The sequence below is a fragment of the Letharia lupina genome, assembly GCF_014066315.1.
Source record: "Letharia lupina isolate WasteWater1 chromosome Unknown contig_21, whole genome shotgun sequence".
Lineage (NCBI taxonomy): Eukaryota > Fungi > Ascomycota > Lecanoromycetes > Lecanorales > Parmeliaceae > Letharia > Letharia lupina.
In genome coordinates, this window is record NW_023502990.1 from 519,514 (window position 1) to 544,998 (window position 25,485).

At 43.9% G+C, this 25,485-nt stretch overlaps 7 protein-coding genes across 7 annotated transcripts; 4 read left to right on the forward strand and 3 right to left on the reverse strand.

Moving 5' to 3' along the window:
- Positions 1 to 486: 486 nt before the first annotated feature.
- HO133_005426 (uncharacterized protein) lies at positions 487 to 5,214 on the forward strand (the record flags this gene model as incomplete). The annotated part of the gene is made up of 4 exons (XM_037296336.1): positions 487 to 610; positions 711 to 894; positions 1,120 to 2,526; positions 2,586 to 5,214. The coding sequence occupies 4 exons, from the start codon at positions 487 to 489 to the stop codon at positions 5,212 to 5,214; spliced, it is 4,344 nt and encodes a 1,447-aa protein (XP_037148318.1).
- A 404-nt stretch (positions 5,215 to 5,618) lies between these two features.
- On the reverse strand, positions 5,619 to 8,663 carry HO133_005427 (uncharacterized protein; the record flags this gene model as incomplete). The annotated part of the gene is made up of 3 exons (XM_037296337.1): positions 5,619 to 7,704; positions 7,755 to 8,523; positions 8,585 to 8,663. The coding sequence occupies 3 exons, from the start codon at positions 8,661 to 8,663 to the stop codon at positions 5,619 to 5,621; spliced, it is 2,934 nt and encodes a 977-aa protein (XP_037148319.1).
- A 237-nt stretch (positions 8,664 to 8,900) lies between these two features.
- Positions 8,901 to 9,877, forward strand: HO133_005428 (uncharacterized protein; the record flags this gene model as incomplete). The annotated part of the gene is made up of 7 exons (XM_037296338.1): positions 8,901 to 9,043; positions 9,112 to 9,142; positions 9,231 to 9,274; positions 9,328 to 9,431; positions 9,503 to 9,568; positions 9,622 to 9,686; positions 9,746 to 9,877. The coding sequence occupies 7 exons, from the start codon at positions 8,901 to 8,903 to the stop codon at positions 9,875 to 9,877; spliced, it is 585 nt and encodes a 194-aa protein (XP_037148320.1).
- A 2,818-nt stretch (positions 9,878 to 12,695) lies between these two features.
- Positions 12,696 to 15,108, reverse strand: HO133_005429 (uncharacterized protein; the record flags this gene model as incomplete). The annotated part of the gene is made up of 3 exons (XM_037296339.1): positions 12,696 to 13,783; positions 13,938 to 14,433; positions 14,554 to 15,108. 3 exons carry the CDS (start codon positions 15,106 to 15,108, stop codon positions 12,696 to 12,698), a joined length of 2,139 nt encoding a protein of 712 aa, XP_037148321.1.
- Positions 15,109 to 15,675: 567 nt separating this feature from the next.
- HO133_005430 (uncharacterized protein) lies at positions 15,676 to 16,295 on the reverse strand (the record flags this gene model as incomplete). Its single annotated transcript, XM_037296340.1, has 2 exons — positions 15,676 to 15,815; positions 15,848 to 16,295. 2 exons carry the CDS (start codon positions 16,293 to 16,295, stop codon positions 15,676 to 15,678), a joined length of 588 nt encoding a protein of 195 aa, XP_037148322.1.
- Positions 16,296 to 16,885: 590 nt separating this feature from the next.
- HO133_005431 (uncharacterized protein) lies at positions 16,886 to 17,587 on the forward strand (the record flags this gene model as incomplete). Its single annotated transcript, XM_037296341.1, has 2 exons — positions 16,886 to 17,384; positions 17,508 to 17,587. The coding sequence occupies 2 exons, from the start codon at positions 16,886 to 16,888 to the stop codon at positions 17,585 to 17,587; spliced, it is 579 nt and encodes a 192-aa protein (XP_037148323.1).
- A 1,723-nt stretch (positions 17,588 to 19,310) lies between these two features.
- HO133_005432 (uncharacterized protein) lies at positions 19,311 to 19,890 on the forward strand (the record flags this gene model as incomplete). Its single annotated transcript, XM_037296342.1, has 2 exons — positions 19,311 to 19,381; positions 19,530 to 19,890. 2 exons carry the CDS (start codon positions 19,311 to 19,313, stop codon positions 19,888 to 19,890), a joined length of 432 nt encoding a protein of 143 aa, XP_037148324.1.
- Between the last annotated feature and the right edge of the window lie 5,595 nt (positions 19,891 to 25,485).

Consider the following 25,485-nt stretch of genomic DNA (forward strand, 5'->3'; position numbering starts at 1 on the left):
CAAAGCGACTGCATGTATGTCATTAGCGAAGCCACACTGTTTTGCATTTTCGATGAGTATTGATTGGACTGGGCATATCCTGTACTAGTACTGCAGGTTGGATAGCTGTAACTCATCCAGTCCACAGGCCACGATCCACAGACCACAATGCACATGATTGATGTGTGGAACTTACTACGGGAGACGGCGCGAATGAAGTGATTAAGGGCAGTAGATTATCGCGCTTCTCCGACTTAATTCACTTAAGGCCTGCTGCCTGACTGTAGCCTTTGTTCAACAGTTTACGAGCCTTGCTTTCGGTCTCCTCGATGTCCCACCCCTCTAACACGGTAACGGCCTGTCTTTTCTGCAGCCAGAACAGGCGAAGTGCAAATGACCGTGCTCCATCTCTGTCTGACGTTACACGTTCAACGTGTATCATTTGCTTGACTTTCCCAGTGTCACCATCATTGGATGAGAATTTTTACTTTCAAAACATATCTCAGCATGGATCCAGAAATTCCGGACGCCGAGTCTATAAGTGCCAAATTCGTGGATGTTCGCGGTATTAGAAGAGACATGGAGAAAGTTGCAAATTTCCGCAGCAACAAAGCTAACGGAGCGGCTCTCGGTAAGTCCCGGCGCTTGATGTCTTCATGCATCAAGGCTCAAGCAACAGTTATCATTTCACCTACACAATTCGTAACTTCCACTCACACTTCGACCACCAGACAAAAATACACACCTTGAAATTCATCTCAATGCTGGAGAAAGGTCGACACAATCGCTCCTGCCAGAAGTGGATCGGATGTCCCGCTCTCGACAAATTTCAAACGCAGAAGCGGAAAAAAGAGCTTACTTTGATCAACTTTCGGCCCCTACTGACGAGGAGATTCGACTTTTAGGAGGCTCAGGGTATGAGATCCTCGGTTGCTCCAGGGCTCGAACCTAGTACTGATTTGGTCCTTCAGCAAAGATGATCCAGAAGCTGTTTCCATCGCAAAACCAGTAACAAGACATGGTGGTATGTTCGGAAAGGTTGGTTTCGGTCTGGTCGGTGACCTTTTTCAATGCTGACTGGAGGAAGATGCTCCCGAGAGGACTCCCGAGAGGGCCTCAGCCAAGGAATACTCTCTCCAGGGATCCATTCCCTGCCGGCCCAGCAGTGAATCGGAAGGCAGCGCCCAACCTAAACCCAACAGGTGGAACTCAGCGAGTTTTAGCAGTGGAGATACACAGAGGGAGCAACGTAAAATCTATATCAAACACGAATGAGCGGGATGAAACCCTTCCTACACCCCCTTCAGCCAAACGACGGAAGTTGGATCGCCAGGCTAGCCCGGCAAGCTCAGGCCAGACAGACCCTTTGGATCAATTGTCACCCCATGCAATATCCTTCCACGCTAGCCAAGGCACCAGCCAAGTCCCCAGTCTAGCTCCGTCTGCTTCTGCAAATAGCCAGGTATCGGGCCTCCCACTGAAGAGAAATGGTTCCTCCGAATACAGAAATTTGGAGAAAATGATGGATAGTAGACCGAAAAGCAAGAGGCAGCGTCGTAGTGAGAATGGAAAGCACCAACCTGACCATGACCTGCTTCCATCATCACCAAAACGTTCACCAATGTCCAATCCGATAGACATATCAGGAGACGAGTCTCAAATCACCAACACCAATTCAAAATTTGCCCCCCGTCCTACGTATCGGGGTACGGCTAGGCAGCCACCTCCTACAATTAAAGGTACCAGTTCAAACACTTCAAGGTCACTCAAAGAGCAAGGCAACCCGACACAATCCCCTTTTTTCAACAAGCCTGGGCTTCCTGCACCTCGATCGGACGGTAACGTCAAGCAGAAGCTTGTTACCCAGAATTTAACTAGAGAAAAGTCTCCAGGCCTTGCACAGATTTTCATTGCTACCGATGGCACGCGTCGTGGCTCAGATGCCAATGCCAGCTCCGACGCGGATGAACTTCAGTCGGCACCAACCACTGTTGGGCAAAACGCAGATCCGGATGCGGTGTTTATCGCCAAAGACATGCGTTCGACAAGTCCTTCGAAGCATTCGTCATCAACCCTCAGAGCTACAACCCCCATGGACGATCTTGCAGTCTGGGCACCGAGCACAGTGAAGTCGGATTTCGCCCGCTTCAATGCCAAGAGCCGAGATCGTGGACGTCCTTCCCGTCCAGGACCTCTTGGCCAAGAGGCAAGGCCGCCCTGGTCCGTTGCTCTTGCTGCAATCAGCCTTCCGGGAGCTCTTTACAAAAATGAAGACCTTGGCCTTGTGCACGACCAGAAACAGGAAGAGTACTATATCCAGCAGTGTGGCGAGCGTATCCGTACCACCCACAGTAGTCTTCGAATTCAGCCTAAGAAGTTGAACAGAGTCGTGTGGGAGAATCCGGGAGTCAGGGTACGCCTAGAATCGTCGAGAAGCGGGACGGAAGATAACGTCTTGGATCTCGAACTCGCGTCTGAACGCGATGTCCCAATTCTACTTCAGCGACTACAGAATCCGAGGGCCCTCGGCGTGGTTGGCAGGTCTAGGTATGTAGTTGGGGCACTTGAGGGGTTTGTCATGCACCAAATCTAACAGCTTCAAATAGTGAATACATGCAGAAGATTTTCGAGAAGAGACGATCAGAGCTGCGCACCCTACATGGTGCGACAAAAAGCTATAGGCCGGAAGAAGTAGAGATAATTACCTATAGCAGACAGCGTAACGATTCCAGCAAGTACCTAGCCCCTTTGGACACTGACAAGGCTAGCCGCCAGCAGTCAAAGTCTTCGATAGTCGATGAGCTGGTACACAATGCCACCCATGACACTGACATTGCCGCTGAACGGCCCGAACCGCGTGTGCTAGCAATGCCTGACGGGCTTCCAGAGGAAAGTGGTATCAAAAGAATCTTTGCAAAAGTCAAGCCAGCCCATAATGAGCATCTGAATCCGCGGCGGTCGACCAGAAACTCAGGTGTCCATGACGGCGAGAGTCTCCTCTCAAATTTGGATGGGATACCCGAGAAAGAAAAGTACTCCGTGAAACACGGTCTAGGTGACCCCTGGAAAAGGCCTCTGACGTACCCCAAGGTTGGCAAGAAGAAAACTACTGTGGAGTGGTCTGATCTTGAACGTCTAGACGAAGGTGAATTCCTCAATGACAACCTCATAAGCTTCTACCTACGCTACCTAGAACAAAGACTTGAGGAAGAGAGACCAGAACTTGCCAAGAGAGTTTACTTCTTCAACACATTTTTCTTTGCAACTTTGACAAACACTCACAAAGGCAGAAAGCGTTTCAATTACGAGGGTGTGCAGAAGTGGACTAGGTCTGTGGATCTTTTCACCTACGACTACATCATAGTACCTATTAACGAACAGGCCCATTGGTACCTTGCTATAATTTGCAATCTGCCTGCTCTGGATCGCGACTTGGCAATGCCTGAGGATGAGGCTACTTTGCCAATCGAAGATGGTCGTGCCGTGTCAAAGCAAGGACCAAAAACGGAAGAGCGTGCATCAAGCCCTACAGATCAGCCGGGTGGTGACGAGTCCGAAAACTTATTTCCAAGTGCGAAGGAGCCAAACGAAAGGGATACAAGGAATTCGTTCTCACAAATGAGTTTGGACAATGATGCAGGATTGGCTGCAGGCGACGAACTAGGTCTCTACGACACCGACGGCCCAAAAAAGGCACGTCCGGCCTCCGAAGATAAGGAAATGCTTGATTCCCAGATCGAAGATACTATGCCTGGATTTGCCGCTTCTACGGAAGCTGAGAATCATCCAGCACCCTCCGAGGGACAAGGCGATGAGGTAAAAGATCTTATCGAGTACCAACACGAAGAACCCAAAGCTGCAGCGAAGTCCAGAAAGAGCAAACGGAAGGCGCTGCCAGCCCCGATTACCAAGGTTGATCCAAATAAACCAGCCATAATAACGTTCGACTCACTCGGACAAGCCCGCGGCCCAACTATTAGGATACTCAAAGACTATTTGCGTGAGGAGGCCAAAGCAAAGCGCGGCATGGAGTTTGAGGAGTCACAGATGAAGGGTGTCAATGCGAAGCGGATTCCTCAACAGGACAATTTTTCGGACTGTGGCGTGTTCCTACTCGGCTATGTGGACACATTCCTCAGTCTCGAGACAGATCCTAAGGATTTCATCACGAAGACTATCCAACAAACACATGAGGAAAAAGATTGGACAAAGCTTGTGCCCGGTGACCTACGAGCAAGCGTTCGCAATCAAGTCCGAGAGCTGCATGAGATCCAAACGAACGAGCGGAGGGAGGAAAGCGCTAAAAAGTCAGGGAAGGTCGCTGGAATGGAGGATAAGAAGCTAGTATCGAGCCCATCGCGTGCTCCAGATCAAGCGAAGATTGCCCAAAAAGGATTTGGTAAAGCCAACGGTGCGGAAATGGTCCCAACCACGACGAGCAAGGTACCTGAACCTTCCTTGTTGGGCATCTCAGGAACAGAAAGTGGAGCATTCGAGACTACTCGCCGCTGTGAGAAGGAGAATCTTGACAAGAAAGATGATGTGCTCGAGGAACTCTTACAGACCAACGAGCGAGAAATGCAGAAAAGCGCAGAATATCAGCGTCTGTACAACTCAGACCATGACGAAACGGATATACACGATGGTGGGGTTGACGAAGAGGCTCCAGCAGTTCAATGGGATGACCCGTCTGTCATCGTGGTCGACAGCCAGAGCCAGCGAAGGGTGTCAGCTCCTACAAGCATTACCTATCCTTCGTTCTCCTCGGCGAAACAGAGCTACCCTGAATCGAATTACTCCAGGATAGTCAATCCCGTTCCACTTTCGTTCGAGAAAGAAAAGTCTCCTAAGTTACCGAGCGAGATCCCAGACTCACAAAAATCCAATACATCGCATAAAAATGCGAAAATAACGAATACACCAGCTACGATCGTTCCGGCTACCAATGCGGACCCAGCACCAGTCTCAGCAAATTTCACTATCATCTCTGACAGTACACATGGGCTGTCTGACCTGCAGGGTGAGCGTAATGAGCGCTCCAAGCGTAGAAAAAATGGCAAAGAAGATCGAAGAGAAGTTGAGGAAGCACCGGAGAAGGAGGACATGGTTTTCACGATTGAGAAGCCATCAGAACGGCGCGAAGAGCGCAAGGAGCCGCCGAAGCGGAGGAAAAAGTCTGCTAAGGCGGCTTCAAGCGACTTTGAAGAAGTCCAGATTCATGTAATCGATGACTGATGACCATTTTCACTTCACAAGTTCAGGGCTAATTTACCCATTGCTGTTAGCTATGGCATGGCGATTTGCTTGTTTGCTAGCATAGCGAGGCGCCTTCACGGGTCTTCAAATCTGTCAAGGCGAGGATTTGAGCCCACATACCCAGCTTTTGAGGTTTTAACGATAACGTAACAGAAAAGATGATTTGCTGATGATCGTTCCCCGTCTCCAAGTCATTGTAGAGGATTGGGTGAGCCAACAGGTGCGATGACTAGGCCAAATTCACGAAAAATATTCAACTGTATTTCAAACCAAACATCCCATATTCTACCTACATTTATCAGTACATTGCCTCGTCTCAAGAGTCCTCATCTGAGGAACATCAACCCCCAAGCTCTCATCGTTCCACACTCTCAAGCGTCGTCTCAAAACTCGACCGTCCACCCCTTCCCAATCTCCATTCCCGGATCTCTAATAACAGCCCAGTTTGCGGCTCCTCCATCACCCTGAAACCACTTCATCTCCACCGTCCTCGTCTGCTTCGCGCCCTGCTCTTCAACCTTCACCTCGCTTCTCCCCTTCCATTCCATCGGCGCACCAATAACAACCATCTTCTCGACGCGCACAGCAGTCATCGCTGTAAGGTAAGCCTTCCTCTTCTTGCTTGGTTTCGACATGTCAGTGTCGGCTGACAGGTCGCTAGATTTAAGGGTACTAGAGGAGAAGCTGAAATGGCGGTGGATGTAGGCACCGTCTTCGTAGTCATAAGATTCACCATCGTCGACGTAGAGGTCGCCTTCTGCTTCACCGTTACTGCCAAGCGCGATGATTAAAGTGTAAGGATCCCAACGCATCAAACCGCTACTGCGGCGAGGCCGATCCTTGCGGGGGAAGATATGGCCCGCTTTCATCAGGAGAGGGATTTTATCCAATGGTGCTGGTATCGCGATAGTGCTGCCGCTACCAACGTGGGTGGTGTAGGTGAAATAGTCATAGTATGTCTCGCCAGGAGGCAAATAGATGGAGACGGTCTCAGCGCCTTCTGTGACGACAGGTTTTGCTAGTAGGCCAGTGGAGCCAAGGTAGAATTGGTCTTCTATTGCGAACGCAGCTTCGTCGGAGGGGTGCACGTAGTAGTGAGGTTGGAGTATGGGAACGCCGGAGACAGAGGCGGCGTGAAAGGCTGTGTACCAAGCTGGGAGCAGCTGGTAGCGGAGACGAAGCGCTTGCGTTATGATGAATGTGTAGGGCTCACCAGCGAGATATGGCTCACGGCGACGGGTGTCGATGTGGGCGTGGCCGCGGAAGAAGGGGTAGAAGGCGCCGGCCTGGTACCAGCGGGTGAGAAGCTCTTTGCTTGGGTTGCCGAAAAATCCGCCGACGTCGGCACCAGCGAAAGGGAAGCCAGCGATGTTCTGAGTCAAGATCATAGGGATTGAGGCAGCGAGGTGGGACCATTCGGCTTGGTTGTCGCCGGTCCACATGGCGCCAAGGCGTTGGGAGCCCGAGTAGTAAGAGCGGGTGAGGACGAACGGGCGGCGGCGGGAGGCTGGCGGTTCGCGGGCTAGGAGCGCGTGGTAGGTAGCGTTGACAAAGGTCATGCCGTTGATGTTATGTACGTCGCGATGTTCCCAGTTGCCGTGATGAATATTGTCTTTTGGCATAGTGGTTTCTGGGCCATTGAAGACTGAGGGTTCGTTCATATCGTTCCAGACAAAGGTGTTTGCAGCGGTGCCTGTGAAGGATGAGTAGGTGAAGAGAGACTTCCACCACTCAAGGGCGGCGGGATTGAAGCAGTCGACCCAGTGTGACGATCCTGGCCAACACCAGCCTTCGTAGAGATTATTGTCCTTGTTCTTGACACCAAATGATTTGGACTTGAGCTCGTCTACCACCAGGTAATTGCCTTCGTTCTTGATGTGTGGGTCGATAATGACGACCAGTTTCCTGTCATGGGAGTCCAATTGCTTTTCCATTCCCAGAGGATCCGGGAACGTGTGAGCATCCCAAGTGAAATACTTCTTGCCGTCTGTATATTCGATGTCGAGCCAGATCACATCATAAGGTATCCTGGCCCTATCCATCTTCTTGTCAACATCCCTGACATCCTCATCTGTAACGTAGTTCCATCTGCATTGGTGGTACGCAATTGCAAATTGCTGGGGAAGCTGTGTGTATCCTGTGAGCTCACTGTATTGAGAGATGACGTCCTTGGGCGTAGGGCCAAGGAAAACGAAGACATCTAGGAGGCCACTCTCGGAGAACCAGTGAGTTTCGGTGTCAGTCTTGCCTCCAATACCAAGACTCAGCGGATTACTTGATACCTTCCGCTTGACGATGTCGATCCAGGTCTCGGCGGCGTTGAGCCAGAAAACGCCCACAGTGGAGTCCTTCCGGTGGGCTTGCATAAAAGGGATAGCTCCATACAATGTCATAGGGCTGTCCATCTCGTACTCGAATACGTCGCTATTGTATAATCGGTATGGTTGCTCGTAAGCGTCGGACCCACCCCTGGGGATTGTCAGTTGATCCATGATTTCAAACATTCATGCTGTCCATACCGAGTTTGCTTCAACGACAAAGAGCTTGCATGTCCTGGAATACCATATACGTGCTCATAGCCCGGGAACGTTATGTCCAATCCAACGCTTTCAGGACCCCTGGGTTTTGAGTCGGTATTTCCACCAAATGTCTCTTCCCACCAGGTACTTTCATCCTCGCCTTGCTCGACTGACTGCTCCTCTTCTTTTGAATCTTCACCTTCCTTGATGTCCGGCTTTTCGACCTTAGGTCTCCACTGCTCCATATTCATCAGACCCTTTCCATTGAGCTTCACGTGTAGCTGGTCGTCCCGGAAGAAGTCTATTGAGAATGGAGAGTGGCTTATGACCGCCCTGTACCGATTGTTGGGACCATAGTTCACGACTGTCTCTTTCGAAGAGGTGTCTGCTTTAGCGGACTTGTCCAGCTTCTCTCCGCCAACGATGGCCCATTTCGAAGCTTCATCATATCGTTCTTTTCGAGCTTGGCTTCCATGTCGAAGCTCGATTTCACCTTGTCGTCGCTTCTTTTCATCAACAGTAATCCTTGCTGCCCCAGATTGAAGGAATGTAATCATCAGGGAGAGTTCTACAGACTGGACACCCTCTCCCAAAGACTTAAATAGTGTCGCTGTAATATATCCATTGTCTATCTTCAAGCTTTTCGAAAAGAGTGTGTAAGGAGAGGTCCATGAATTGCCCAGCGTGGCCACATTGTCTGCATAGGCTCGGTTTCGCTTACAGAAGCCGGACTGTTCGCAAGTCTTGAATCCCTCATGCTTTACGGTGACTAAAAGCACACTTCATCAGCGAAACGGGACTAAATGTTTGGATGGGAGGTAGATGCATACATGCTGACCTGAAAAGACAGAAGACAAGAAGGAGAGGGAGCAATTGCCCCCATCCTTGAGCTGGAAACATAATGACCATACGTTTCCACCACAACACGCGGCCCAACGCCAAAGGAATCACCAGAAGGGTGGGATATAGACTGAAAGTTGGAGAAGTCCTTCCATCCTGTTCATCAGCCTCCAAACAATTGGACCGCTGCGGTAAGTGCCGAATGCCTAACCGTACTTCGACCCACGGAAGCTTGTCGGGCCGACCCCCACTCAGACCACCGAGGCACCCCCATCGAGCCTGCCAAGACAACCAATAAATCCACAAATGGAGAACAAAAACATTCCAACTTCCACACAAGATCCTCCCATCTACAAGCATCTCAACGCCAAAACACAAGGCCTACTTCGTCAATCGCACAAATACAAGGAAGGCCAGGAAAAATCTGCAAATATGTCTAACGAGCAGACGTAAGTACCGAGGGCAGACAGACCAAGGAGGGGCCAGTTAGTTGGCGGTGAAGCTCACAATTATCTAGATTCATTGCTATCAAGCCAGATGGTGTCCAAGTATGCAATTGACTCATAGGCTCCTCGGTTTTGCTGTTTTGAGACCCAATGGCAAGGCTTGACCGAATGCTAAGCCTGCTTTCAACAGCGTGGACTCATCGGCGACATTATCTCACGATTTGAGAAGCGAGGGCAAGTTATACCATGATCCTGTAAGAAGCCAGTTGAGCTAACGCAAGATGTAGCTACAAGCTTGCAGCCATGAAGCTGGTCTCTCCTTCAAAAGAGCACCTCGAGAAGCACTACGAGGATCTCTCCGACAAGCCCTTCTATAAGGGCCTCGTCACCTGTACGCAGCTACCTCAACGTTCCGATCTACGTTATAGATATAGACCGGAAATTGGCTGACGTTCTCGATAGACATGCTGAGCGGGCCCATCTGCGCCATGGTCTGGGAGGGCCGTGATGCCGTCAAGACTGGCCGAAGTACGTGCAATCATCCTCCCTCAAGATTCATCACCAGCAACTGACCATCACAGCCCTGCTAGGTGCTACGAACCCTCTGGCCTCTGCCCCAGGTACTATCCGTGGGGACTACGCCATCGTGAGTTCTCAATTCTTGGAACACAGTAAGACGCAGGAATGTGGCTGATTGAAACACAGGACGTTGGCCGCAACGTCTGCCACGGCTCCGACGCTGTCGAGAGTGCGAAGAAAGAAATTGATTTGTGGTTTAGCAAGGACGAGGTGCTGCAATACAAGCTGGCTCAGCACGACTGGATCTACGAGAAGTAGAAGACCTGATGGCCGCATCCAGTGATATATGAAGGAAGCTGTGCGTGCTAGTTACCGGACAAAGCGAAGCGTCATACATAAGCGGTGAGACGGGATTAGGACGACATGGTCTAGATATGACAATGGATAGAGCTATCATTCAAAAGGAACCTGAAGCTTCGAACAGAAACTCGATTGATCATTTCATATATTTGGGTACAAGAGGTGGCAGGATTCATGCATTCATGGCTTACTGATTTCCACACCTGGTTCGCTAATATAGCCATTATACGCTCCGTTAGATGCGCGATCAGGGGGCTGGATGAAGCACTCAAAAGAGGTGAAGAGCTTTATAGGTCGGAGTTTTGAATTCCAGAATCGGAATTGTCGCGGTCAATTCTCTTGAGTCTGTTTTGAGTTCACGCATTTTCTTTTAATCAAATTGAGCACCACATTGCTATCTTTTCCTTGCAAATTACCCTACCACTCTCACCGTTGCTCAGTCTTCCCAGTGATCCCATCGAAGGTTTCTATCGTCCAATTACTATTGTTAGTGCTCCCTAAACGTGGATATACCGGTGCTAGCCATTGAGGTTTCTCCACAGATCAGCTACATGGAAGAAGCTTGGCTTGTGATTACTGTAATCTAGAATGGCAATCATTGAAACCTGAAAATGTTAGCAGTTCTACGTGTCTTGCTCTGAATGGGCCCAATCTTTTCAAGGACGACTTTCTACCCTACTGTCTGGCGAATTTGTCGCTTCAAGGCGGTCCGTCTGATAACTCATCTTCCCTCTCCACCCGCCACGATTCATTCCCGAAGTATCCGTTGAGGGATTGGCTGGAGGTGGCTAAGCATTCTGTTCCCATAATTTTGGACTCTGTATAATCTTTGTGGCGACGCTCTTGTTGCTCCAGTCCCTGTATAGATCCAATCACCCTCCCAACAGCGTCTTGTCTTTGTTCAATAACCCTTTCCGCGTACCTGTGGACCTAGCTTCCACAAGACCTTTCAGACCTACGACAAAGTCTGTCAAGAGCCGGAAGTCCCAGCTGCCAAGACACGAGTTCGATGGAAACGTGTAAGATGCAAGCTTTACCAAAGCGTGATGATCAACAATCAATGCGAAGACTTTGCGGAACTTTTGCCCTGGGGCGATTGCAGAACCAGAACGACCTCTGAACAAAGCCGGTGGTCCTACTGGTCAGCATGCTGACCCCATCCAAAAATGTACCTTACGAAACTGATCCCAATGGATGTGTGCGTGCCGTTACTGGATCGACTTCTTTTCGCCTACCTCAAGGGTCACTACCGATTCATGAGCGGGCGACGGATAGTCTACATTCTCTTTGAGGCGGCTCAAGAAGCATCCGCTTTGTATGATTCGGGACGTACCCGAGTACGCTCGTCGACGTCTGTAAGACAGATGACATTCCGCCCGAGACCCACAAGGACGAGTACCGCTACCGACCAATTCCCGCCGCGGTGAGTCCGCCCATCGGAGAGAATCGCCTAATGCATTTGTACGGTCGTCCCGAGGATGCAGAAGGTACTGAAACTTGCCCCGGCAAGGTGCCCCCAGAAGCTTCGAGGGGGGTTGGGAATGTGTCCGCAATGCGGCACGGTGCTGGGCTGGGGCATTCGTTTCGTGGAAGGCTGACGTTGGATAAAGTTATGGAGTTTGGGCTTCATTGGGCTTTTGACGAGTATGGCATTTGGCATTGGTTGGGCTTGTCTAAGAATCCATGTACAGGGAGGCTTTGGTATTGCGGTCCGTATGATGGCTGGGTTGACGTTGATGACTGGGATCGTCCAGACAGCCTTGGGACCCAAATGAACTGAGAACGATTGGATATCACGACGGGCGTTTTTACAGAAGGTTGCAAACTCCATTTGGTATACCCAAGGGCCTGACCCGATACCCTTACCACGTCTGCGGAAAGCTATTTAACTGCGCCCGTTGGAGAGACAGTCTCCGAATAACTATGCACGGACAGGTGATGCGGGACGCAAGCTTGGATTTAGTGAGGTAGATTAAAGGCGAGAGAGACGGACTCGACGAATTTTCTGTCTCTGAACGAGAGACTATCATGGTGATACGCTAGGGCTCAACGGTGCGATGAGAAACGCCAGGTGTTTTCACAGATACCCCGGCCTTGCTGTATTTTCAGACGAACGACGCTTTTTTGATCTTCTTCCTGCTCTGTCAACGGGCAGTCCTGCAAGGCTGCACCAGAAGCGGAGGATGTGGAGTGCCAGACCGTAGATCCCAAGGGAGGAGTGGTGGAAATTTTGGTGTTTTCTGTGACTTTCGTTTACACTCAGCGACGACGGAGCCGGAGCATGTTTTGCCGCTGTCTTGGGAATCTTTTGGTTTCATGCATCTCATGCCGCCATCTTTGCTGGGTACAGACCACTCGATCTCCTTGACTATGTTGAGAGCGTTTCCACAATGTGCTTCGTCGGTTTTTCTTTCAGCCTGATGCCGTCCAAGCAAGCAAGATGCAGTCATCCCACCATGGCTCTGCATGGGCAGACAGAAGAACATTCCAATAGATGCACAGACCATGTAGGCTTCGGTCGGGTCTTTTTAACCACTGAACTGTGGGTATCTTGAATATGAAAGGAAGGCAAAATTGCCAGGAGAGGGGATAGCGTTAAAATGACCCAACCCTACGCTCCGCGAAACTTTTGATGCTTCGCTATTCTTGAATGAATCACCTTGGATCTCATTATGGAGACCGAAGACAACGCTGGCTTGAATTGATGGTGACTGATCTATGATCCGATATTTAATATTTATATCGCTCGGCAGTGATCCCCTAGGCCGCAGCATCTTTAAACAAACTTCATATCGCTGTCACCTTCAATCAACTTATACTCATGTTCTTGAACACTGACCAATTCCACCGAACCGTGTTCCCTACATTTTAATTGCACCCGTATGCCACTCGCAGTTTTGTCATGAGGGGCAGCCACCCAGACTGATTCGCGTTCCTCGTGCGCCGCGACCACCTTGTTCGCGAGCTCCTTTCCACCCATCGAGCTGGCAACAATAACGCCTTTCAGATCATTGTAGTCGAAGAGGGGCAGGTTAGCCCAGCATCGAGTCCTAAACATCTCTTCAATGAGGATCAGGATCAAGAGCAAGTTGAAAGTGAACAGCGAATACACATAGCCTCGAGTGCCAACCAGGACCGCGCCAACGGTGAGAGTCCCGTTTGTTACTTGGGATGAATTCTCGTAATGAAGTACTAGCTGGGCGCTCGCGAAGGCCAACAGAGAGTCGTCGATGAGAGATTTGAGGCCTTGCTCGATACTATACACGGTAATGGAGACATTACTGGTGCTATCCGGGCTGGAGATATCGGAATCAAAATCAGTGATGTTCCAGTCCTGGTATTTCGTATTATTCTCGTAGTATAGGATCTCGTTCTGGATGAGTGAGAGAAACATTTCTCCGAGGCTGGACGTGTGTAATGAGGTGTCTAACACAGAGAGATCATTCAACTGTCGCAAAGCTCGGGTTGCGATATTGCCTAACCCGGGTTGCCCTTGTGTAGTGTAGTTGCCACACCCCGTAGTCGAGTTTCCGAGACTCGCGAGCGTATCCAGGAGTGTGTGGCATCTCCACGCGGTAAAAGTCGCATTATTCTGGGCTGTGGGATCCATGTCGGGAGCAAAACCTGCACGATCCACTGTGATGACTGATGAGGACAGGTTGACGCTAATGTCGAATAAAGTTGGAATGAACGCAACACTGCATTGAGTTTGATTAAGGGTCAGATAGGGTCCGCCCTGAGTGTTTCCTGTAGCAATTACCACAGTTCCTTTCCCAGTTGGGTTGAGATCGGGGTGGGCATTCATGGACACAACGTTAGAGTCATCAATCGCACTATACTGCAATTGCCAAAACAATGCTCCATCTATATAGGAATCAGGGTCAGCATTCCTATTCCAGGCAACAACGCGAGCCATAAGCCAGCTTCAAGGGGTATTAAGGGCTTATGCTCTCAACAACGTCTTCCAACTCCAAGAGCGGTTCCGCATAGCACGAAATTGCTTAGGAAATGTACATACCAGGAGTAGCACCTTTTGCCCAGTAGATATTCGGAATGTATTGTGGTTCATCTTGAACAGCGTCTGAAGGGGGCATTATGCCCCATTGAGAACTTGCGTTGACACTGCAAATGACGCTGGCATTGTAACCAATTTCCTGGTACTGGTACATCATAGGATGCCGATACCCTTTGCTGAATGATTGCGCCAGGCCTAGAGATGATCCTACGCCATATGAGCGTGTGCTGTACGTGTATCCAGTCTTGTCGCTCCGCGGACGCTTGCCATTGGCGTCTTTGTCGTATATGACGCCGGCGGCGGTGTTGATCATCGAGTTACCCCTGTCATAGGCAGGGGTATAGGAGAAAGTTCCCAGCGGAGAGCGAGTCACAGGGTGTGGAGCAATCGGTGTCCATGTTTGATTCCAGGCTCGCCCATCTGGATCAGGTGCATAGAAAGGCACCGAGATCTCCGCAGTAATATTGCGAGACTTGATGATTTCGGAGTCAGCGTTACTCTTTCAGGAGATGCCCGGAGTCGGGAGACATGTCTTAGGATCAGAGACCCCTTTAGACATGTCTGACAATTCATAAGACATCGGGATATGGGGAGAACTGCTTCAAAAGGTAAAACGTACGACTAAATTTGGCGTGAGAGCACCGGTCCACAGTGAACCTACTCCAAGCGTGAGGGCCCAAACAATGGCCAAGGGCGCTGAAAAGGTGAAGGGTAAATCCAGGTCTATGCTGATATTCGAAAGGGCTTTCCACCACTTCAGACGGTCGAGCGTCGGAGCCCATTGCGTCAAGAGAATTCTTGTTGAGAAATTGATTACCGAAGTCAATACGTAAAGGTGTGCAAAACTGAAGACGCTAGTCAACAAGCTCAGAACAGCTTGGGTAGAAGACCGATGTGTGGACACGAAGTCGTAAAAATCATTGTCGATAAATGGAGGTTGATCAATGCCATGTAGGATTGCGGCGGAAAGAACGGTTGTAATGATCAAGCCTGGGACAGGCAGTATCTTACCAAAGAAGGATTGCTTCCCAACCGCAATTCCCTGAGGCATGTTCCATCCAGTCTGTGCCTTGTGGTACTGCCATGTTTGTATATATTTCTGAAACCATGTCTTCGGTTCGTATCCTTTCCTGGGAGCATGTACGAGTACGGCTTCTCCATGGTCATCAGCCATTTGTAAAGGCTAATTGATCGCTTCCAGCTGCGTCGAAGCCGTTAGAGTAAAGGAAGCATAAGCGCTGAGAAAGCTCCATATATAAGTCATGGGTTTGAAGACAGAGTGGGATGGACGTGTATTTGCAAGATGTAAGAAGGACATGGTGGAGGAGGGCTGAGCGGCTGATCGGATCCAGTGCCAAACTGCGTCTTATCTCAATGCTTGCTCGCGCATGTGCCAGAAGCCTACAATTCTATTCGTTAGATACGACCTTTGGGGGGGTTTCAAATGTGTCGCTCGTTGTAGCCTTACTAAGCCATTGTGGGGGGGACTTGTGGGGGCTGTGTTTTGACAAAGACGGTCCACTACGCCGCCGCCCCGCCTTTCCTTCTCGTGCTCGAACTTTTTGATGATGGAAACATCTTGACAGGCGTCCTCTACGTACGAGTATCTTGGCTCTATCGTGGATCTCTCTCTCGTCTACCCCGTGATTATCTCTATCTGATATTCGTGAGCGCCATCATCCATGATCATTTGAAAGCCTCCGAAGAATCATCTTGGACATCTTCAATAGAGAACCTTGATCTACACAGCACTTTCCAGTACCTCCTTCTCGCTCTTACCCTTGACCTCCAGCTTGCCTCCAATTATGCCATTCACACCTCTCCCACCCGTCGGATCTTTCTTCCTCACCGCCTCATCAACCTCTACCGTTATGACGTTAGCTGTGCTCTTCACCATCACGTGTCCGACACACCTGCAATAGAAGGTCGCAATTCACCTTCATACTCCTCATCGTTGCCAATCCATCTTCCCATCTTTTCTCTGCTGAACTCCTCAAAGTCCCACTCTCCGTCTTCTAAACCTCTGGTATCTTCTGCCCATACATATGTCTCTGCCTCCATCTCTTCTCCCTCATTTCGTTTTCTATCTCTCAAGTGTAGTCGCAGCCGGATCCGTTCGTACTGGCTGCCTTCAAAGAGATCGAGGCGCCATTGGTCATCGCGGGTGAGACCTCTGACGTAGGTCCCTCTCACGCAGGCTCCAGGCTCGCTGGATGGAACGATGGCCGGGTAATCGCAATCGCGAACACGGCGGCGTGTGTATTGTGGAAGGGTAGCAGGCTCTATGACGAGGCGGTTTATCTGGGATGGAGTTGGATTGGTCGTACTGTAGACAACACGATAGAGGACTTGGGGTGCCATCTGTCAAGGCTGTGAGCTCCACTATGAGGTGAAAGTTCCAGGTAACCATACCAAGGTTCCTATGAATGCACAATTTTAGCATGCTTGCGGAAGACAGTCAGAGCTCCGAGTCTTACCGTAGAAGAAGGCGCTGCAATCAGCCATGGCGATTTTGGGTATCGTGATGTGGTAGGAAGGTTTCCAGCCGGTACATGTCTGCCACAGCTTTGCCTGCGATCTCCAGGATATAACTCTTTAAGTAGTCTTTGGAAACTCGGAGATAAACGACATGGTTTATCGAGTAATCTAGCCGCTATCTCCAGACGCGCGTTTATCTGCTAGGTACTACTGACTCTAAGGAGCTACTGAGGCTGCAGGTGGGAAGATGTTTTTGTCCTACACACCCTTCTACTTTTTTACTGAGTTGAAAGAATCTCTCCTTACACTACTCAATCGCTTGAATAGGACAGCAACGTAGCTAGACAGTCTGGTTTGAGCTACTTTGCGCTACGTCCTGAGGTGCAAGTCAAAGCTCTCAGCAGCAAGCCGGACTAGCACGAATAATACCATAGAACATGGTTTGATACTCGGTGACCGCCCCAGAGCTCACCATGATCCAATTTGAATCCCTGCCTCGCGAAATACGAGACCAAATCTACGGCCAGGTGCTCATCAGCCCAGTCCCAATAAAGTTCAGTAATGTCCTTGGTCCCATGGTTTACGATCCTGACCTCCTAGGTCCTATGGCCATGCTTTTCGCCTGGGCATCGAATCTCCAAATCGCCGACGATGCCTGTGAGATGTTTTACCAACACAATACCTTCCTAGTGCATTGCGAGGACCTACCCGCATTTTTAGGAGCAAAGATCCACAGAATGTTGTCAGTTGATGTCAGTCAGTCCATGCATCAGCAAGCGCCTACATGTATCCGGTTGTTCGACATCAAGGAGTGGGTAACAAGTATCGATGTGGTTATAGAGCAGGACAATACGAGATATTCCAGATATCTCGCATATGAGCTTGGGTATCTGTTAGATTGTCCTCGGCTACGGAAGCTGACCGTCAAAGCCGGACAGACTACCATGATGAGCTGGGAGGAGGAGTGGACAGGTGTGCTCAAGGAGCTTCAGTCAAAAATAGGCCGGGGACTTAAAGTGATCTAAGCAAAACCATGGTTGGACCTCTTTTATCCCAGACCAATCAAAGATTTGGAAGCTTCATTCGCTGAACCAGTTTGGGAAGAAACTGATGAGGGTGGTGATGGAGATGTCGATGACCCTGAAGAAGGAGTCGGAAAGGGAGGCGGAGAATGATGTAACAGCAAAATTTCAGGCCTCTGCTGCATTAATGGCGAGCGGAACCCATAGCTTTCTCACTGCGATGTTGGGAGAAAGCCCTCCTGGTGTTAAAGCGTATGTCTTTTACCCTGTGCCGTCTCACCTGCTACATAGTTTGCTCCAGTACAAAAGCAAACCGTATCGCGCCAGTGAATATTTCAGGACATCAACAACATGGCTTGATTTGACACAGTCCCACAGTGGAGGAATCATGCCTTGGCATGTTTGATTTGTTTGGGTATTTCCAAAATTTGGTGACACCTCCTTGTATGGGGACAGCTTCGCGGTTAAGGTATGATACCCCTCTATGCAGCCCAACGGACTAAGTTTTCGAATGTTTTGGTGCTCCCTCAAACATCATATCTACACAATTTAGGAACAGCAAGATATCAAGCTACGCCGACGAGGTCGGAAACCAGCGTTTTCGAAGCAACAGATATTCCCATAGCGCCTCTGACCACCGCTCCCCACCCCAAAACCAGAGTCGAATTTGCTTCTTTGCCCCGTGAGCTTCGAGACAAGGTTTACGAAGGAATGGTCACCGTGCACAAGATCATTGGCAAACAGTGTGATAGAGATGTTGGCTGCCCCGAAGAGTGGAAGACAATGAGGGCCATGTTTCGGGCTAGCCCTGTGTCAGAGAGTTTTGCGACAGAGGCCTGTGAGACCTTCTTCCGTATCAACACTTTCCAAATGGAGGGTAAGAGTCCTGGTTTCTTAACTCGCAAAACCTACTATGTCAGAGGGCATGGATAGTCAGACATGACGGCGTCCGTGCGTAGGATTCTGATTGAACACCCCATCCGGACCACTTGTCCCCACCCGAACCCTCTCTTCTGCGCACTTCAGACTCCAATTTTTCGACATCCTCTCGATTCCTCATGATCGCAGGCTAGCTGCCACCGACAAGACACTCTGCGCAATTACGCAAGCGTGTCGGGAGCTCATAGAGAAGATTGGTGAAGGGATGATATTTGAACCCAAGTACCCACATGACGAAGGAAAGATCAACTACTGGGCGCAGTACATGAAGGTCTGTCAGGAGCTCAGAGAGACCATGGCCAGATATTGAGAATCTGCAACATCTTTGCAACACCCATCGCTCCCAACCTTCGCTCCAAGGTTAGCCGGCCGCTCTTTTTCCGGCGACCCGAGCTTACTCGGTGTGCATAGCGATGCAGAATCTCGATAGCGTAAGAAAAATGCTAGTAACGATAAAAGATGCATCGGGGAAAGCGTCACACTCATCTCAACTCTGCTGACGGTGCTACTCAATCCTAGCATCTTTCTTGGCCACTTCATAGACAGTTGGATTTGTCTAGTGCCTTCTCATTAGATCTATGCATACACCCTTTGCTGTACCATTGTTTTTTGGTTTATCAAAGTCTGGTTCTGTCCTTGTCCAATATGTCGGACTCACAATGATCAACCCCCTATCTGCCACAATGTTAAGGAAATGCCATGGCGATAGAGTCACAGACGTATGAAGGGACCGTAAACGTGATTCTATTTCAAGGTTTGCCTTGCCTGTTGCGTAACATGTACCACATACCATAGATGCGGTGTCGAGTGTACGAACAGCTTAACCAAATCTGGAGGATACGCCTCTCGGGTTCAGATGTGTGATAAATCACAGCTAACGACAAGCGGTCTGAGAGGCTTTCGAGGCATTCTTCCGGATCAATAGAGTACCTTCAGAATGGTGGCCCAGAATGACCTTGGTTTCCTGAATCGCCCGGTTTACTATGTCAAGGTCAAGGGTTCCAAAAGGTAGGCACACTCTGGAGTTGTTCTTCGCCATTTGGCAGCAGATCTTCCTGCTTCTACTGCTAAGACCTCTTTCCATGATCCAGGTTTCTTGCCTTGAATAAGCAATGCTGACCCCGTTATGTGCATAGATGATGTTTCTCGTTAATAGGATGGAGATCAAAGTCGTCATTCATGAACAGACTGGGACGCGATACGGGCTCCCTGGTTGCTTTCGCGACCTTCTGGCGTGTCCTGTTCTACGCCACGTTACCGTCAAGGTTGGACTATTCAGGGCTGGACTCTATTACGATACCGATGCTGAATGGAGCTATATGTCGGAGGATAGAGTTCTTGATAAGACAAATTCAGATGGGCTCGACGAAATACTCACACTTACCTCGGGAATGTATCGGCAGCTCAAAGAGAAGATTGGGGAGGAGCTAAAGTTCGAGACCAACTACCTGCGCGTTGGAGAAAAAATCAAGGCTTGGGAAGAGCGCATAGGCAAAGCTGCAGTCGAGCAAACATGAGTCGTGGTGTTGGAAAGGGAAGATCTACCGGAATACGAGAGTCTTGTGAAAGGCTAGCAGCTACTGTTTGTCATGGCTAAGAGCAATCATGTCACCTAGATCGGTCAAGTCTCGATACCTGGTCTAGTCAAATGCAAGAATGACAGGAGTGACTTTCCAGAAAATTCGAGGTCCTTGATGTGGGGTCGCGTCTGGTAAATGTACCAAACATCAACTGCAGCACATGCGCCAGAGTCGACAAAGAAGTAGTCGCTTATGAGCAAAACTGTTCATGGCCCGGACATTGACTCGTCCACCTCACAAGCGCGCTATAGCTCACAAGGTCCACTGCCGACCAGGGAAGTATCCTGTGGAAGTCCGCAATACTCAGGACCGGAAAGTTGACATGCCCGGTTCGCCACCTCCGCAGTAGCCACTGCTGATGATGAGAATATACATATTAGACACTATGGTCGTGTAACCTACACCACATCTCTCAGCGTAGCACAGCAGTGGTGATGATAGAAAGCGTGTAGATTCAGTGGTGGGGCCATCAGCCATTATGTAGCTGATGGAGAACAAAGCACTGCTATCTATGGCTAGCTACATGAAAGGAACAATGATGGAATATGCATGGAAGGATGTAGAAGGGACGCATGCATAGAACATAGAAGGAACTAGACACGCTGACACTCCCCCTGTCTAGTGACATCCAAATACCTCTATTCCAACGCCAAAATCATGTATCATTCTAGTGCTCTGATCCAGGGTCCTCCGAATCGCTCTGATTGTTCGCTCTGGTTTTTTTTTTTTTTTTTTTTTTTTCTCAGCGAGGCACAACGGTGATGATGTAGAATGCATGTAGATTCAGTGGTGGGGTCATCAGCTATTATGTAGCTGATGGAGAATAAAGCACTGCTATCTATGGCTAACTACATGAAAGGAACAATAATGGAATATGCATGGAAGGATGTAGGAAGGACGCATGCATAGAAGTACGGCGGACAACGGCTGACACTACGACAAAACCAAAATTACAATTAAAAAAAAGTTGTAGAACTTCGTTTCGCGATTTCTACTAAGTATATTTCTTAATTTTCATATAAAGTATATATATTATTCCTTTAACTACTATAGAATTATTATAGAGAGTTATTATTAAGACTTTAGAAATATATTATATAGTCTCTAAATTTAATTAAACTAGTTTAAATAGTAATCTATAAAAATTATATAAAATTCTCTTCTAAATAAATTCTTCTTCTTTAATAATAATATTAATATTATATACGTATACTACTATAGTATCTTTTTTTTATACTACTTCGTATAAAATAGCTTCTAACTAACTTTATACGTTAATACTATTATTACTATTATTATTACTATTATTACTATTATTAATATAAATATAATACTATAATCTTTCTTAATATCTTAATATCTTTACTTTCTATAGTCTTTCTTAATCTCTCTACTTTATATAAAGTTACTTATATATAATAGCTAGCTAACTTCGTATCTTAATATTACTATTACTATTATTAATAATATAAGTAATATCTTAATATCTTCGCTTTTTATAATCTTTCTTAATCTCTCTACTTTATATAAAGTTACTTATATATAATAGCTAGCTAATATCATATAATAGAACTTTTATCTTATAAAATACCGCCGCTACTATCGCTATCTTTACCGCTATCTCGATTAACTAATATTCTTATCTTCTTATAAAGTAATAATAACTCGTATCCTTTATTTATAGCTCGATCGATTATATTATCTTAATCTTATTAAAATAGAATATTAATTTCGTTTAAGAGGTAATTTAGTCTTATTAAATTAAATAATATTAATCGAGATATATTAATATTATTCTAATTCAATCGCGCGAACTCGCTATTCTTATAACTTATTAATAGTATTTATAAACTTTATATTCTAATCTTTACCTCTTTTCTATATACTATTACTTAGCGAAATATTTTAAAAAAGCGTATATTAATTATAAATAGCGAGATTACGAAGCTTAATACTTCTTTATATTAAAAAGATTATTTAAAAATAATAAAGATAAAGACGAAGAGAAGTATAAGCGTTATTATTATTTATTTAAGAGGAATAATAGCTCTTTAAATTAAAAGTAAATTATTAATTCTTAACTAAGAGAGAGAAGATTATTAAGAAGAGTTAATAAACTTATTACTATCTAAATATATATTAAATTTCTTTTATATAATATTTACGAGTCTTTTTTTTATATAATTTACTTTAAAGTATAATTATATACTTAAATAATTAGTCTATATCTCTATATAATATTTAAGATTAATATCTTATTAAAGAAAAGCTAAGATAAATTACTCTTCTATACTATATAAAGTATCTCTCTTTATATAATATAGATAGAATAAAATTTAAATATATTATCTTTAGAAGAATATTTATATAAAGTTATTTAGATCTTTATAGCTAAGATTATTATAATTACTTAATTATTACTATTATAATTATCTATAATTACTTTATATAAAAAAAATTATTATAATTTTTTAGCTATAATAATAATTAGCTATTCTAAATAAACTATTTATAAAAGATATTAAGATCTAAATATACTAAAGTCTCTTATTAAAAGATACTCTAAATTAATCTATCTCTTTTATATAAAGATTTATTTATTAATAATTAATATCGTATAAGATATAGATAAATCGTATTTAACTTATTTCTATCGTTGTCGCTACTACTTCTACTTTTCTTCTATCTTCTTTATTTCTTTATTTTTATTATCTAGAAATCTCTCTAACTCTTTAATCTAATTTCTTATATAACTAGATAGAGATTCTTTATTAAAATAACTTAATAAATTATAAATTATAGATATAGACGTAATTAGTATTATTATTATTATTATTAGAGCTACTATAATAATAAAAAGAGTTAACTTTATATAAGCTACTATATCTACTATAGTAATAAAAGAAGTCGACTTTATATAAGTCGCTAGAAATATTATAGTAGTAAAAGAAAGTAACTTCGTTTAAGCTACTATAAATATTATAGTAGCGAAAGATTTAGATTTCGTATAAGTATAATTAGTTAAAGATTGATTAAGAATTATTATTATATTCTTTCTTTAATAATTAATTATATTCTTTAATAATTCGTTAGATAATATACTTATAAAAAGATTTTAATAAGATCTTTTATAAATTAATATTTAAGACTCTAATTTAATTATATAAGACTCTTATATAAGTTTAAAGATAGAAAGATCTTCTTATTTATATTAATTTCGAGAGAAGAAAGATTATAAGATACTTTAAAATTATATAAATTATTTCTTCTTCTTAATCTAAGACTCTTATTTAATCTAAGGCTTTTATTTAATAAAAGTATCTTTTTCGAATAACTCCTCTTCTTTAATAAGAGATTTATATAATTTCGTATAAGCTTATCGCTCTTAAGTGATTATAAAAATAATCTATTTTTTTTCTCTATAATATTTAATAAAGAAATCTTCTTTTAAAAGCTCTTTTATAATTTATATAAATAATATACTTTTAGAGAGCTTTATAAGATTATTAGTCTTAAATTATAATTATATTAGATATTATTTAAAATTTAAATAACTTTTATATAATTATAAAAAATTAATACGCTCTTAAATAATATCGTTATAGATAAAATTCTAATAACTCTAAATTAAATAATAAGAAATTTAAATTATAATAGAGTCTACTTAATAGTTAATAAATTATATAATATTAATTAAGAATAAATATCTATTTTCTTATTATTAATAACTTTTATAAAATCTAGAATCTTTATATTTCTAATAATTATAGACTATATAGTATATAGAATAATTATAATATTTATATAAGAGCGGTTATTTATTAGTAAGATTATTAATTTTTTATTAATCGAAGAATATCGCGTAATATTACTCTATTATACACTTTTAACTATTACGCTCTAATTATATAAAATAAATTAAGACTTTAATATCGAAGGTCTTTTATATAATTATTAAATTAATAAAGATAATTTATTATATACTAATTAAGCTAACTAAGTGAATTTATTATATACTAATTAGATTAATTATATAGATCTATTATATATTAATTAGATTAATTAAGTAAATCTAGTACTTCGTTAAATAATTTATTACTACGAAGATTATTCTACTAATTATATATAAATAAATTTAATAAAATAATTTAAAAAGTTATTAAGTTCGATTAGCTAAGAGAGATTAGTTAAATAATATTTAAATATATTAAAAATAGATTATATGAAATAAGGGTTTATAGTCTTATAATCTATATATTATAAGTATTTACTTAAATATTATATATTAATTAGTCTATATCTCGATATCTAAATATATATAATCTCTTTTAAATTAGAGAATATCGTATATAGAAGTTAAAAAAAAGAGAAATAAGATTATACGATAAGTAACTAGTAGATTATAAGAATATTTATAAAATATTATCGACTTCTTATAGCTAGTTCGCAAAATCTTTATTTATATTATCTTCTTAAAAGTTTAATTCTTATATATCTTCTAATAATTATAAATCTAATCTAGCTTATTATAATATATTCTTTAATTTTAAAACTAATTTAAGTCGAGGTTAATATTCTTTAATTTTATAATTATTTATTATTATATAAAGAGCTAAATAATAATCTAGCTATGGCGATTAACGCTTATATAAAAAAATAGCGAGCGATAAATACGAATTAAATTCTCGATAATAAAGAAAAGTATTATATTATTCGAGTATAAAGAATAAAAGATATTCTTTTAAATTTAATAAGCTTAATTAGTATTAAATTAATATATAGTATTCTTTATATAAAGAATAAATTTGAGTTAAAGTTATATATAGCGTTCTTAATATAATAAATCTTATCTTTATACGAAGTAAAGATTTATTATATTAAGAATATTATATTTATAGAAAGAAAAGATATATTAACTTATCTTAGTCTTCTACGTTATAATATAATTATATAAAAATAAGTAAAGGCCTATAAATTAAATTCATAAAGTTGGATTTTTCATTTTTCTAAGTTAAATGAAGTTGGATTTTTCTAAGTTAAATCGAATTTTAGCCCTAGCCCTAAGTTAAATCGAACTCTAATCGCTTACTATACGTTTTTAATCTACTTTTATTACTATAAAATTAATTTAATCTATATAGTATATATATATATATATATAGAGAGAGGCGCGCTAAGGTTTAATTAGAAAGGTATATTAAGTATAAAGAATTAATTCGTAATAATTGCCTATAAAAAATAGAGAAAGACTATATTTTTATAGTAAGAAGTATCGAAATATCGAAAAGAAATAAAGATAACATACTAATTAGTAATGTGAATCCCATATTATCTTCTACCGTAGTAAAATCTTTCGAATAATAAAATAGCTATTAGAGTAAGACATCGGACGATTTCAATTCATTTAAATATATATCGTTCGATGTTTCTTCTATAGAGGCTTAATTAACTATAATCGTCGCAGTAGATCCTCCTCTTATAACGTTATTATAGTTTCTTCTCTTACTTCTTAATATAGTAAGGATAATAGAT